At 52.2% G+C, this 13,196-nt stretch overlaps 1 protein-coding gene across 1 annotated transcript in view; it reads right to left on the minus strand.

The window, feature by feature from the left end:
* Window positions 1-13,196, minus strand: part of MYO18B (myosin XVIIIB) — a 254,335-nt gene that overhangs the window by 234,491 nt on the left and 6,648 nt on the right. Inside the window, 2 exon segments of the mRNA XM_047697085.1 lie at window positions 2,277-2,435; window positions 4,151-4,255. Of these exon segments, the coding sequence (XP_047553041.1) occupies window positions 2,277-2,435; window positions 4,151-4,189 (198 nt within the window). The 5' untranslated portion in view covers window positions 4,190-4,255.

Below are 13,196 nucleotides of genomic sequence, written 5' to 3' on the forward strand. Positions count from 1 at the left end.
CCTGCAGAATTTGGGCCAAACAAGATAAGCAACCCTACCCTTCCTCAATCCCACCCATGGACTCTCCTCCTTTGGATTTTGTTAGTTACCCAACCCTCCAGTCCGCTCTGCAGGGAAGGTGGTGCCCCCAGAATCACTGAGGCCAAGAGGCAACTCACACACGTCCATTTTACAGATGAGCAAAGCAAGGCCTCGACCCCACAGGGTGGTGGGACCTAGAACCCAGCTCTCCCAACATTCACTATGGGTCTCTTTCTGCCTCGGGGTGGTCCCAGCCTCTTCCGTCTCTCCCTGGCTGCCTGGCTTTCAGAAGACCAAGTCGGCTCTCTCAGCTTCGTTCAACCTCCCTGCAAACTGGGGACAGAGTCTGATGGCTCCTTGCAAGGATTACATGAGGACCTTGTGCCGGGTGGGGCACCAGGTCTGCTAGGGTAAGGAGAGAATCCAGTTAGCTACCGCTTAGGACAAGAAAATTAAATTGGCAAAAGCCAGTCAGGGCTCACAGCCACGCAGACACATGAGCTCCAGCCCCAGGAACGTCTTGGCCCACGGTCCAGACACCTGCTGTGGTCTGAGGCTTGTCCGTTCTGTGTCCTGGCTCTGAGTCTCTGGCTCGGTCCTGGAGTGACAGTTTGTCCCCATCCTATGCTCAGCTCTGCTTCTTCACTTGTGCCCCTTGACATGAGCACGGCCTGCAGCCTTGTGGGACACTTGCCTACCCAGGCCTCTGTGGCCACACTAGCCACCTTGCTCCCTAGATTGGCCCTTCCCGAGGCAGCTTGCCCGAGCAGAGAACACATAGACTCCTGTCCTGGCTCAGCCTCTGTCTGGCCTCATGACCTTGAGCAAGTTGCTTGACCTCTCTAAACCTCAGTCCCCGCCTCTGAGAAGTGGGTGTAATCCTATCTACCCCATTGTGCAGAGGAGCTCAAGGGAGCCCGTGAGCGGCAAAGTGAACCCCATCTCGTAGTAAACAGCACACGCTCACGACCTAACCACAGTCTCTGGAGGTTGACTTTGGCCCCACATGTGCCCGGCTCAGGCAGGGTGGGGACAGAGCCCATCCTCCCTGTAAGCTGCCCCCAGAAGCCTTGGTAGGGATATTTCCACAGTTGCTGCCGTTCAGCTGCTGGAGAGCCTCTTGGAGGCAGGGAAGCCATTGTAATCTGACAGGTGCGGGCATGTGGGGGGCTGGACAGGCTCACAACAGCTGAACAGGGGTGGGAGGCAAAGCCAGGCTGGTCACTGGGCACAAGCCAACTCCAGCCCCCAGGGCCACCAGAATGCTCAGCCTAATCATTGCAGTATTTGCTCCATCCCAAGGGGGTGCTGGAGAGACAGGAGGAGATGCCCTGTCTGTCCGACAGTAATATACCCAAGCCCACCTGCCTGGTGTCCAGCCTCATCATCCTGCCCGGGGTTCCCTGGCTAGGGAGAGAAGGGAGGGAGGCTGCACTGGCTACCATCAGGGTTGAACTTGCAAGTCCTTAAAGTACAGGGGCTGTATCTTATCCTACGACAGCTTCCGTTCTGCAGCACTATTCAGAACAATTAGGGGATTTAGCAGACACAGACCAATCAAAAATGATGCCAGCTGCAGCTGAGTACGAGGTCCCTACTTGTGCCAAGCATTAACCCTCTAATGATTGGCATGTGGCCCTTCCGAGTGACTCAGGGGAGGGGCAGCTGGAGGGCGCTGGGTGGCACAGCTGGGGTCGTGCCTGTTTGCCCCCTGCTATGGAGAGGTTTCCGTATTATAACAACCAATACACCTATAACCAACAACTGAACATAACCAGTCACTCAGGATCTTTTCCATGTAAAGTAAGCCAACTCCACGTCCTTAGCTAACATCAAGCTTCCTCTTTCTGCAAAAGTAGGAGTAAAAAGATCCCCACAATTGCACATCAGCTCATAGCCTTCATTCAGTCTTTAAACAACCATTCGTTGAGCTCCCCTCTAGGCCAAATTCTACAGGAGGGGCTCCATATATGTCACCATGCCAACCACAATTAAGGCAGACTCAGAGGGTGCTGTGGGAATCGGAGGAAGGAAGGCAATAGCAGAGCTTTCCAGAGAAGTACTATTTGAGCTGGGTTTTGAAGGAAGCATAGGAGTTCAGTAGATCACCTGAAGAAAGGACATTCCTCCAAGTGGGGAGAACAGAAGCGAAGGCAAGATGGTGGCTGACTTGGGAGGCTCATAGGACAGGACAGTGGGGGTTGACTGGCATCCCCTGGCACCCAGTCCCCTTCCCCAGGGTGGGGGGCACTTACCTCTTGTTCTGGAGAGGCGAGTGCTGCCTCTTTCCTCAGCCTTGCTTCCTTGGACTCTTTCTCAGTCTCCCGGACCAGTTGCTTAATGAAACCCCCTGGGATGACAGAAAAAAGGGGAGGGGGCGAAGACGGTGGAGGGCTCTTGTCCTCCTCCCGAATCTGTGTTTGCAGAAGCAAAGAAGGGAAAAGCTCAGTGAGTGAACCAGTGGGAGCAAGCAGACCTTTGAGAAGTTGGCGGTGGAGCCCAGGAGGGAGCCAAGGGGGACATACATGACCAAGCATGTGTATGAAGCAGATGAGGTTGGGCATGGTTCTGGGATGCCTTGAGACAGCGCATGGAAATGGAACGCATGAGCAGCAGAGGCCACCTTGTCCTTGTAATTTCTGCCCAGACCGAATTTCCTCATTATGTGAGTTCGGCCCATCAGTTCCCTTCCTTGTCTTGGAACAGACTCAGGGAGGACCCGGTCTGTAAGGAACTTTTCCATTGTCTGAAAGGGGATGGACCCCAGGAAACCAGGCACATTCCCCACCTCAGCTTGCAGTTAAAATACCAGACTGATCACCTACGGCACACCAGGAAGGTGGGAGGGTAAGGAATGGTTTATAACCATTCCTGACCCAGGGCTGTGGCTTCTTAAGGGTCCTTACACCAGGATCCAGACAGCCAGGGGCTCCCCAGCACTGGCTCCTAAAGCTGGCAGGCTGGATGCTGGCATTTTACACCAGAAACATAGCCTCAGCCCAAGCTGGCTGGAGTTGGCATGTCGCTGAGTCTCCTGCATGGACTGCAACAACATAGGGACTGAGACAATGGGGCCTGCTCCTGCCAACCGGGCTGTATCTTTAACTGGCATCACTGTGACCACCCAGGAGGGGGCAAAAAATCTGCAGGGCCCTCCGTGGTAGAGCCACACACTGATTAAAATAAGGTCCTTATCAAGGTCCTCCTATGTGGCTGGCAAAGACTTGGTCTCTGCAGCCGCCTAATAGGAAGGGGACTCTTGAGGGGACAGGAAAGACCAGGAGACAAAGCAGAGGCTAGGGGTTGAGGCTGGTTGATGCAGACCTCTGCCCAGGGAGAGAGAAGCAGGGAACATGCGAGGCTGGGCTCCCATGGACTCCACGCCTCTCCCTTCAACAGGAACTGAAAGCCATGTCATTAGACAGAGTGAAGCTCAAGGCACCCTCAGCGGGTGTCAGCCTCTGCTTCCTGCCGCGCTGTTCTTGACACTGCACCCAGAGCAGTCTGGGAGGGGCAAAGGCAATCAGGAGGCAGCCAGAGAGAACTTCTCCACCAGCCCACCCCTCAGGCTCCAATGCATCAAATTGTACAGGATGCGCGGTGAGGGAGATGGCAGGCATCAGAGAAAGAGACAGCCCTTTGTGGTATCTTGTGAGAAGAGACGAAGGGGAAAAGAATAACGGGAAAGAAGGGCCCGTTTCCAGTTCTCCATGGTGACAGGAGGTAGGGACCACAGAAGCTCATCCCCACGGCAGAAGTCTGGCAGCCAACATCTCTGTCTTCCCCCCGCCGCCCACACAAGCTCAGTGCTCGTGGAAGCCACCATGATGATCCAGACAGGACAGCTGGTCTACCCTCATTCCCCGCCCGCCTACTGAAGAACCGGAAGAGACTGGGCAGTCATGGGAGGAGTTCAAGGAGTTCATGAACTGGGTTGGAGAAGCCATGGCTAACTAGAGGTGGCCAAGGGGAATGGAGGGGGGTGCCTGGATCATGTCACAGGGAGGGGCTGGATGCCAGCTTCCCCACTGACGTGGGAGGGGACAGCCTGAGCCACCCATGCTCTGACTTGTCCTCTGACTGGGCAGTCAGCCCCATGGCTGTTGCCTGAGCCCTGAACGTTACTTTCCTTCTGCTCCCACAGGGCGAGGCGTGACGAGATGGCCATGCTGAGGCGATGTCAGGGCTGAGATGGGATGACACGGAGCTCTCGGCCGGACAGCACAAAATGTGGCTTTATGGACACACACACAGCACATGAGACAGACGGAGACACAGGTGAGGGTGGGGGACAGAAGAGAGATACAGGTTAGCTCTTGGACACAGCCCTCCTCCCACCCCACCTCCCAGCGCCACGAACCAAGGTCACACAGCTGGGCACAGCCCACTGGGAGGACGCCAGTCACCATGGAAGTTGCCAGCGGCTAAGTGGACAGCGCCCCCAAATCCTTTTCCTCTTGATCCCACACTTTGACTTGTCATTGAGACATAATATATGTCAGAAAATACAGAAGTATACAGCTAAGCGGCTCTTACCCAAAGACCATATCTATGTAACCAATATCCTGATGGAGAATAAAAACTATCATTTTATTTATAAGATCGGGCCGATCTAATCTATGGTGATGAGGGTCAGAGGAGTCATTAGCTTTGGCCTGGAAGGGGACACAAGGGAATGTCCTGGGGGGATGGAAGTGTTCTTTATCTTGATCTGGGAGGGGGCCCCATGAGTGCATCCCACGTAAAAATTCACCCACCAGTACAATTAATCCCCTGGAAGGCAATCCCATCTCAATTCAAAAATGAACAGAACAGGGGTGCCTGGCTGGCTCAGTCAGTTAAGCGTCCCGACTCCAGGTTTGGATTAAGTCATGATCTCACGGCTCGTGAGATCGAGCCCTACACTGTGCTCGGCAAGAGGGGGTGTCTGCTTGAGATTCTCTCTCTCCCTCTCCTCCGCCCCTCCCTCCCCACTCCACCCTTCACCTCTGCTCAAAGGCACTCTCTCTCTAAAAGAAAAAAAAATAATTAAAAATAAAACATTCCAGTCCCCCTCACCTTGCCTCATGCCCCTTCTTAAGTTACTGTCCCCCAGAGGAGAACCACTGTCCTAACTTTGATACCATAGAATAGCGTGTTTCTCTTTTGTGAGGAAGCAGGTGGTGTCACAGTCCGACCATAAGCATTAGGAAAAGACAGGCGCCCTAACTATCAATTGGCCCCATGCTTTGGGGGGAAACAATTTAGCATGGTTAGCATCATACCGAGAGCATTTTTTTTTTTACAAAGGGAGCTCATTTATTGTCAACATTCCCAGTGTACCCCCAAAATAGAAAAGAATCCCCCAACTCAACCCCCGCCCACACACCCCCAGCATCATATTGAGAGTCTTGATAAATGTTCATAACTTTTTTTTTAATTTTATTTTTTATAAACATATATTTTTATCCCCAGGGGTACAGGTCTGTGAATCACCAGGTTTACACACTTCACAGCACTCACCATAGCACATACCCTCCCCAATGTCCATAACTTCACCCCCCCTTCTAACCCCCCTCCCCCCATCAACCCTCAGTTTGTTTTGTGAGATTAAGAGTCACTTTAAGGGGGTAGGAGAAGAGTAAATGTTCATAACTTTTGACATAGAAAGTCCTCTTCTGGAAAACAAGTTTGAGGAAGGGATCCTAAAGTGGAAACTTTCATCCCTGGGTCCCTCATAACACCCAAACCAGAGACACGACCCCGGCATGCACTAACTAGAGAAGGCCAAATAAATCCCAGCCCATCTAACTTGAAGGAATGTGGCGAATCCATTGAGAAGGGTACATAGGAAACATTTTGCAACAGCTCCATGGAACAGTCATTTCTAAGGTCAGCCGTTACGATCCGCTCATTCGTAAGCATACAGTGTGCCCATCTTTTTTTTTTTTTAAGATTTTTTTCTTTTTAATTTGACAGAGAGAGATCACAAGTAGGCAGAGAGGTAGGCAGAGAGAGAGAGGAAGGGAAGCAGGCTCCCTGCTGAGCAGAGAGCCCGATGCGGGACTCGATCCCAGGACCCCGAGATCATGACCTGAGCCGAAGGCAGCGGCTTAACCCACTGAGCCACCCAGGCACCCCACAGTGTGCCCATCTTTGATGAGCTTACAGAGTTTTGCAGCCGAGACCACAATCCCATTACCCCAAGGAGACCCTTCCAGACCATTTGCAGCCACTATAGCTGTACCCTCCCTTAGTGCAGGGCTACCCCAAAATCTCTGTCCGTTGTTATCAATTGCCCTTTTCTGGACATTGGCTATAAATGGGATCTGAGCATCTGCAGTCTTCTTTGTGTCTGGCTTCTCCCACTGTGCAGATCGTCTTTTTTTTTTTTTTTTTTAAGATCTTATGTATTTATTTGACAGAGAGAGACAGTGAGAGAGCGAACACAAGCAGGGGGAGTGGGAGAGGGAGAAGCAGGCTCCCCACCGAGCAGAGATCCCCATTCAGGGCTCGATTCCAGGATCCTGGGATCATGACCTGAGCCAAAGGCAGATGCTTAACAACTGAGCCACCCAGGCCCCCCTGCAGACCACATTTGGGGCTCATCCGCGTGCCTGTGTATCAGAGCACTTTACTCCTCTCTGTTGCTAACTGGCATTCCATTGTGCACATAGCTTGCATCTTGTTTATGGGGTCATGACAAATAGCACTGCCATGAGCAGTCCCATAAACCTCGTGTGCCATAGGCTTTCATTTCTCTTAAGGAGATCACCGGGCATGGCGTGGCATTGCTAAGCTGTGGGTGGGTCACGTTGTGTTTGACTCTTTTTAAGGACCCGCCAGGTTGTTTTCCCAAGCAGTTGCCCGGTGGGCCACCCTGCCTGCAGCGTGTAAGGCTTGTTCGGGAAGCATACACGGAAACCCTGGAAGGTTCTCACATCGTCGGATGGAGATCAGAAGGCAGAGCCCAACATCATGCGCACGAAACCGTCCAAAACGGGCAAAACCCAAGACACTCCACGGAAAGCGAGGAGCAGGAGGAAATATGCCAAGATCTTGGTGGAAGTGGTCATGAACGAAGGGATGGGGGTCTTCTCCTCCTCCTCCTTCTGACTATTCTCACTTCGTGCTGGGCTTGCCTTTGGAGTGGTGTCCCTCCCCGACCCCTCCCAGCCCCATGCTGGAAGATGTCCCCCCTTCTCATCATCCCAGAGTTTCCAAAGCCCTGGCTGGCCTTCAAGTAGCCACTTTCAGCGACTTATCTGTACGATGGCTTTGCACAGAGTTCAAGGTGATCCCGCCCACTGCTTATCTTGGAAGCTGGAGGGGCAGACCTGGGGGGCCGGACGGGTTGGGCTGGAGGCAGCTCCCACCAGCTCCTACCATTTCCCGGGAGCCCGCTAAGGCCACTTCTTTCCAACTCCACATTCTGTGACGTCACCTTAACCGCTAAGAAGTTGGCTCTGGGAGGGTTTAAGTCCCAGAAACTGGCAAATGCGTCAGATCAGGGCTTTGGTTCCAGGAGCCGCCCATCAAATGTTTACCAGCACAGGACTGGCTGAGACCCTCACACACACACACACACACACACCCCTGTGGGGCCTGGGCGAGAGGAAATCTCAAGATCCAAAGATCCAAGAAGGGACATTTCAGCTCTAATGAGGTTATGAACCAACGAGGAGACCCTGGGAACATGTCCCAGTGCAAAGAGCCAAGTCTTTGCCTTGAGAAAAAACTCCCCACTGTATGGACTCCCCGGCTCGCAGAGACAGAGGAAGCTGGAGAGTGCACAATAAGGTGAGATCCCTGTGGGGGTGGGGGGACCCTAGGGAGGCCCCCAAGTGACTCACAGCCAGAGTCCACTCTGCCACGTGCCTGGGAAGTAGAGCCCAGGTTATGAATAGCCCTGACGTAAGGTAGATACCCTGTCCACTGTCCCCTCCCCTTCCCATCCTGCCCAGGCCTGGCCAGCCCAGTGGCTGCTTCCCAAGGATCACCCTCAGCTTCAAGGCTCCAGGGAGAATCCTGGCTGTCAGTGTGAGCTGTCCTCAGCCCAGGGCTGCTGGCCTGCCCAGAGGTTCCACAGCACAGGGGGACAACAAGAGGGAGCTCCGCGTGGGGCCATCACTACCCACGTCTGGCCCCTCGGAGGCACCAGGCCAGTCCCAGTGACCCAGGGCCAGGAGCCAATGCCACTGGGGAGGCTTTGTCAAGCCTTAATTTAAGTAAGTGTTCTTATCACCACGTTCCCTTCCAGGCCTAAAACTCACACCTGCCCCATCAGCTGCCGTTTAAAATGATGAGGAAGCCCCAGGAGCTCAGAAGCCATGGTATAACGTCTTCAGTCACCCCTTAGGAGTGGGGGAGGCTGGGGAAAAGGAAAGGTGATCCCCAAAGCCAGGGACAGCTTGACACAGTTTTTCATGAATGCATGCTAGATCTGAGGGGCCCCAGGAGGCCCTCAAGGCTTTCCCTCTCACCCCCTAAATGTCCAGTCCTAACACAGAGGTCAGCCCTCCAGTGACTTCCCCTCTCTCAAAGAGCAAACTCCCAAGTCTTTATAGAGGCTCAGGTGGCCCCCACAACCATCTGCCCTAATGCCTCTGCCTCTTGCTACTCCCCAGCAGTGACATTGACCTCTTGCAGGCACTTCTACACAGGTTCCCACCTCAGGACCTTTGCACATTCTGTTCCCTAGGCTCCAGATGCTTTTCCTTCCACATGGTAAGTCTTTGCTCAGAGTCATCCTGTCACTGATCCTGCCTTCACTGTTTAAATGAAGGCATAACTCCCATCCCTCCCACCGCACCCCTACCCTACCCCAGGATTGCCCATCATTTTATCCTGTTCTCCCCCCTCCGCCCCACCCCACCACTGCAATTTATGGCTAATTTACCAGTGTCCATCATGCTATAGATTTTTTGTTGTTGTTTAGTTTCTGACTCACCCTGCAGAACATGGCCCAATGAGGACCAGAATTTCCAACTGTTATGTACTCTTATGTGGGTCCAGTGCCTAGGACAGTGCCTGGCACATACTTAGCTCTCAGCAAATGTTTGTTGAATGAATGTAGGAGCTCAGGAACAGGTAATGATGAGGAGTGTGGCTGAGAAGGGACAGAGGAGGACCTTGGCAGCAAGACTGTGATGTGGATTTCTGACATCCTCCTGTGCTGTCTGTATCCACGGTGGGGGGGCACAGGGGATAGCCGCATGTTATCATGGCCCAAGTTCGTGTCCTGCCACCACCACTACCCTGGGGGAACCCAGGAAATTCTCCAAGCCTCATTTTTCTCAGCCTTAAAACAAGAGGAGGACACCTATATACTGAGCATGTTCTTAATCACCAGTAATTGCCCTCGATCATATTTTTCATATTTTTTGACTCCATGGGTCAAAGCTGGCCTGGAGAACCCAGCCCAGGATAATTCTCCAGCATTGAGGGAGAAGCTACTATATGCCTAGCAATGAGATAGATCGTTACACCCAAATTGCCCCCAGTTCCCCTTCAATTCCTACTGGAACTTGAATTTATTTATTTTAAAAGTCATTATCATGTATCAAAAGCTTTTGCACAGCAAAGGAAACAGTTAACAAAACCAAAAGACAACTGACAGAATGGGAGAAGATATTTGCAAATGACATATCAGATAAAGGGCTAGTGTCCAAAATCTATAAAGAACTTAGCAAACTCAACACCCAAAGAACAAATAATCCAATCAAGAAATGGGCAGAGGACATGAACAGACATTTCTGCAAAGAAGACATCCAGATGGCCAACAGACACATGAAAAAGTGCTCCACATCACTCGGCATCAAGGAAATACAAATCAAAACCACCATGAGATATCACCTCACACCAGTCCGAATGGCTAAAATTAACAAGTCAGGAAATGACAGATGCTGGCGAGGATGCGGAGAAAGGGGAACCCTCCTACACTGTTGGTGGGAATGCAAGCTGGTGCAACCACTCTGGAAAACAGCATGGAGGTTCCTCAAAATGTTGAAAATAGAACTATCCTATGACCCAGCAATTGCACTGCTGGGTATTTACCCTAAAGATACAAACGTAGTGATCCGAAGGGGCACGTGCACCCGAATGTTTATAGCAGCAATGTCTACAATAGCCAAACTATGGAAAGAACCTAGATGTCCATCTACAGACGAATGGATAAAGAAGATGTGGTATATATACACAATGGAATACTATGCAGCCATCAAAAGAAATGAAATCTTGCCATTTGTGACGACGTGGATGGAACTAGAGGGTATCATGCTTAGCGAAATAAGTCAATCGGAGAAAGACAACTATCATATGATCTCCCTGATATGAGGGAGAGGAGATGCAACATGGGGGGTTAAGGGGGTAGGAGAAGAGTAAATGAAAGAAGATGGGATTGGGAGGGAGACAAACCATAAGTGACTCTTAATCTCACAAAACAAACTGAGGGTTGATGGGGGGAGGGGGTTGGGAGAGGGGGGGTGGGGTTATGGATATTGGGGAGGGTATGTGCTATGGTGAGTGCTGTGAAGTGTGTAAACCTGGCGATTCGCAGACCTGTACCCCTGGGGATAAAAATATATGTTTATAGATTAAAAAAAAAAAAAGTTCAAGGCAAAAAAAAAAAAAAGTCATTATCATGTTCATTCCCACAACAGCACCTTGTGGTTGGCATCCTCCCATAGAGCAAACAGTGACTCAGAGAGGTAAAGGCACTTGCCCAGGGTCACCCAGCAAAAAGGTCAAGCTGAGTCCCTCCACCTCCCCGAGATGTCCCTCCCACCCATGCTCTGCTCCCATCTCAGCCCCAGGCTGGTGGTGAGAATCAAGGGCCAATCTGGGGCCACCAGGTTGGGGCTTGGAGGTCCCCTAGGTTGGGGAACCTACCTAGGTTGGGTAATCCCAGGAAGTGGGTTCAAGAAGGTACATCCTCAGGTAGCTGGGGGTATGCTCTATTTGGTCAGTATCTGTTGGGTGTTAGTCACAGCACTGGGTCTGTTGTAGTTTGAGGAGCAAGGGGGTTCAAGGTCACACAGGAAGGAGTGGGATGACCTCGTTGGCTAACCTGCTCCTTCTGCTCAACCCTGAGATCTCAGCCCTTAGACCCTGGAAGGGAGGCAACAAAAGCTAGACCACTGATGACAGGCCCCCACAAAGATCTGGGCACGGCTCTGTGCTGAGAACGTGAGTGGTCATGTCACGACTCCCACAAGGCACCCTGTTCTGAGGTGGGTTCTGTAAGCGACCCCATATCAGTCAAGTGCCTTGCTTCCAGCCAGTAGGGGCCAGGCGGGGGCAAAGGAAGGTGCCCCAAGCTGGGTGTCATCCATTCACCCCTTCAGACCCATCCTCCACCCCTTCTACCTACTGGCCTCCAGGTAGGACCAAGTTCATGGGAATCACCCAGTGGCAGAGATCAGAGGGCACCTGCGCTCTCGGCTCTCGGCTCTCAGCTTTCCCTGCTGGGTGCCCACGGGCTGGCTGCCTCCCTCCCTCGAAGGTGCCCTCCCAAAGTCCCCACTCCTGTCCTGGCCTGCGGCATCTCCCACACCCAATCACCTACCCCCAGCCCTCTTCAGTCCAGAAGGAGAGAAGAGTTCCTCCTGTTGCTGGTCCAGCACGCTGTGCTCGGGCGAGGTCCACAAAGTTTCCCATAAATGGCCAGATAGGAAGCTGGTCAAGCACTGGGGTCACAGCGTTTCCCTTGCAACTACTCAGCTCTGCCTTTGCACCCCAGAAGCAGTCCTGGGTGATATGTAAATGAAGGGGCGTGGTCATTTCAATGCAACTTCATTTTTTAAACCAGGCAGAGAGCTGGATTTGGTCCTGGCCAAATCGGGAAGGAGGAGGTCAAAGTTCCAACATTCATACCACAAGCTTTCTGAGGACCCCCACAGGCTCTCTTTCCTCATCCCTTCTTCCGAGGCAGCCAGGTCTGGGGCCATTCCCCGGATGGAAGGGCCCCGAGTCTATGCAGGTTGCTGGGGAAGAGAAGAGTGGAGGCTTTGTTCTTCTATCTGGGCTTCCTAACATTCTGCTTCCTTCTTTAGCCTGCTCTGTGCTCTGGGGTGCTGACCACTAGGGTTGCAGACCTCAGGGCTCTCTGGCTCTCTGGCCTCCTGCTGAATTTGGTCAACGGAAGGCTCTGGAAGGAGATCTGCATATGGTAGGGACTAGAGGTAGGGTCTTTATTGCCCTACCTGTCCTGCTTCCTCCATCTCAGGCCCCAGTTTTGGCAAAGGCTGTGTTTCTCCATCTACAGCCATAAGCCCCTTGGAGCAGTCCCTTTTCAGGGACAGACTGCCATTAGCCCCCAGGCTCCTCTATTAACCGTCTCTGCCCTGCAACCAGCCCAATGCTAGTAACCCACCACCGCTTGTCCCCTGCTTCATTGGTTTCCTTAACCCTGCACACACCTCTTGGAAGAGTTCCTTCATTAAAAAGTCTCTCCACATTACCACCTGTGTATGCTGTCATCGTAGGACCCTAGCCAATACAGCCAGGGGGCAAGTAGGTTTCAACTCATGCATTAATTCTGACAGATGGTTAGTTGCCTCCTGGGGTGTTATATGGGAAGGACTCTGAGCTTTTATCTGGGCTCAGTGGAAGAAAATGCTCTGATTGATTATTAATGTCTGTCCCAGGCATGGAAGGAGGGAATGAGACACCATTGCTACCTATTTGCCAGCTGTAGGCTTAAGGGACAAAGTGACTCTCTTGATTCATGCATGATGCAGCCAAGCTCACCCAGACCTAGAGTTTGATGGCCACAGAGCCACGTAGTAATGAAAAGAGACTTTGCCCAATACAGAGACACCCTCCCCTCATCAGAGCAAGGGAAACCCACATCTAACAAGTAGCTCATTATCCTAGAAGATGAGAAGAGAGGGTAGGGGAGGTGATGAATGAGAAAAAAAGGAGGTTAGCAGTAGGAAATAGAGAGAGTGAAGAGGAAGGGAGGGAGGGAACAGCAGGGGAGGCATTGATGGAGAAGACAGGGAGGCAGGGGGTGGAGAATGCAATGCCCTGCCCACTGTCCCCTGTCAGAGAGCCTCAGAGGACCAGCCCTGCTCACAAGGAATCTCCTGGATGGAAAATCAATGAATCCTTGCTTGGTCATACCCAGTGATGGGGAGCTCATTACTAAGTAAGACATTCGGGGTCTGCTCTCATTTTGCTTTTCTTCTTTGAAA

Source organism: Lutra lutra, chromosome 12 (assembly GCF_902655055.1).
Source record: "Lutra lutra chromosome 12, mLutLut1.2, whole genome shotgun sequence".
NCBI classification, from domain to species: Eukaryota; Metazoa; Chordata; class Mammalia; order Carnivora; family Mustelidae; genus Lutra; species Lutra lutra.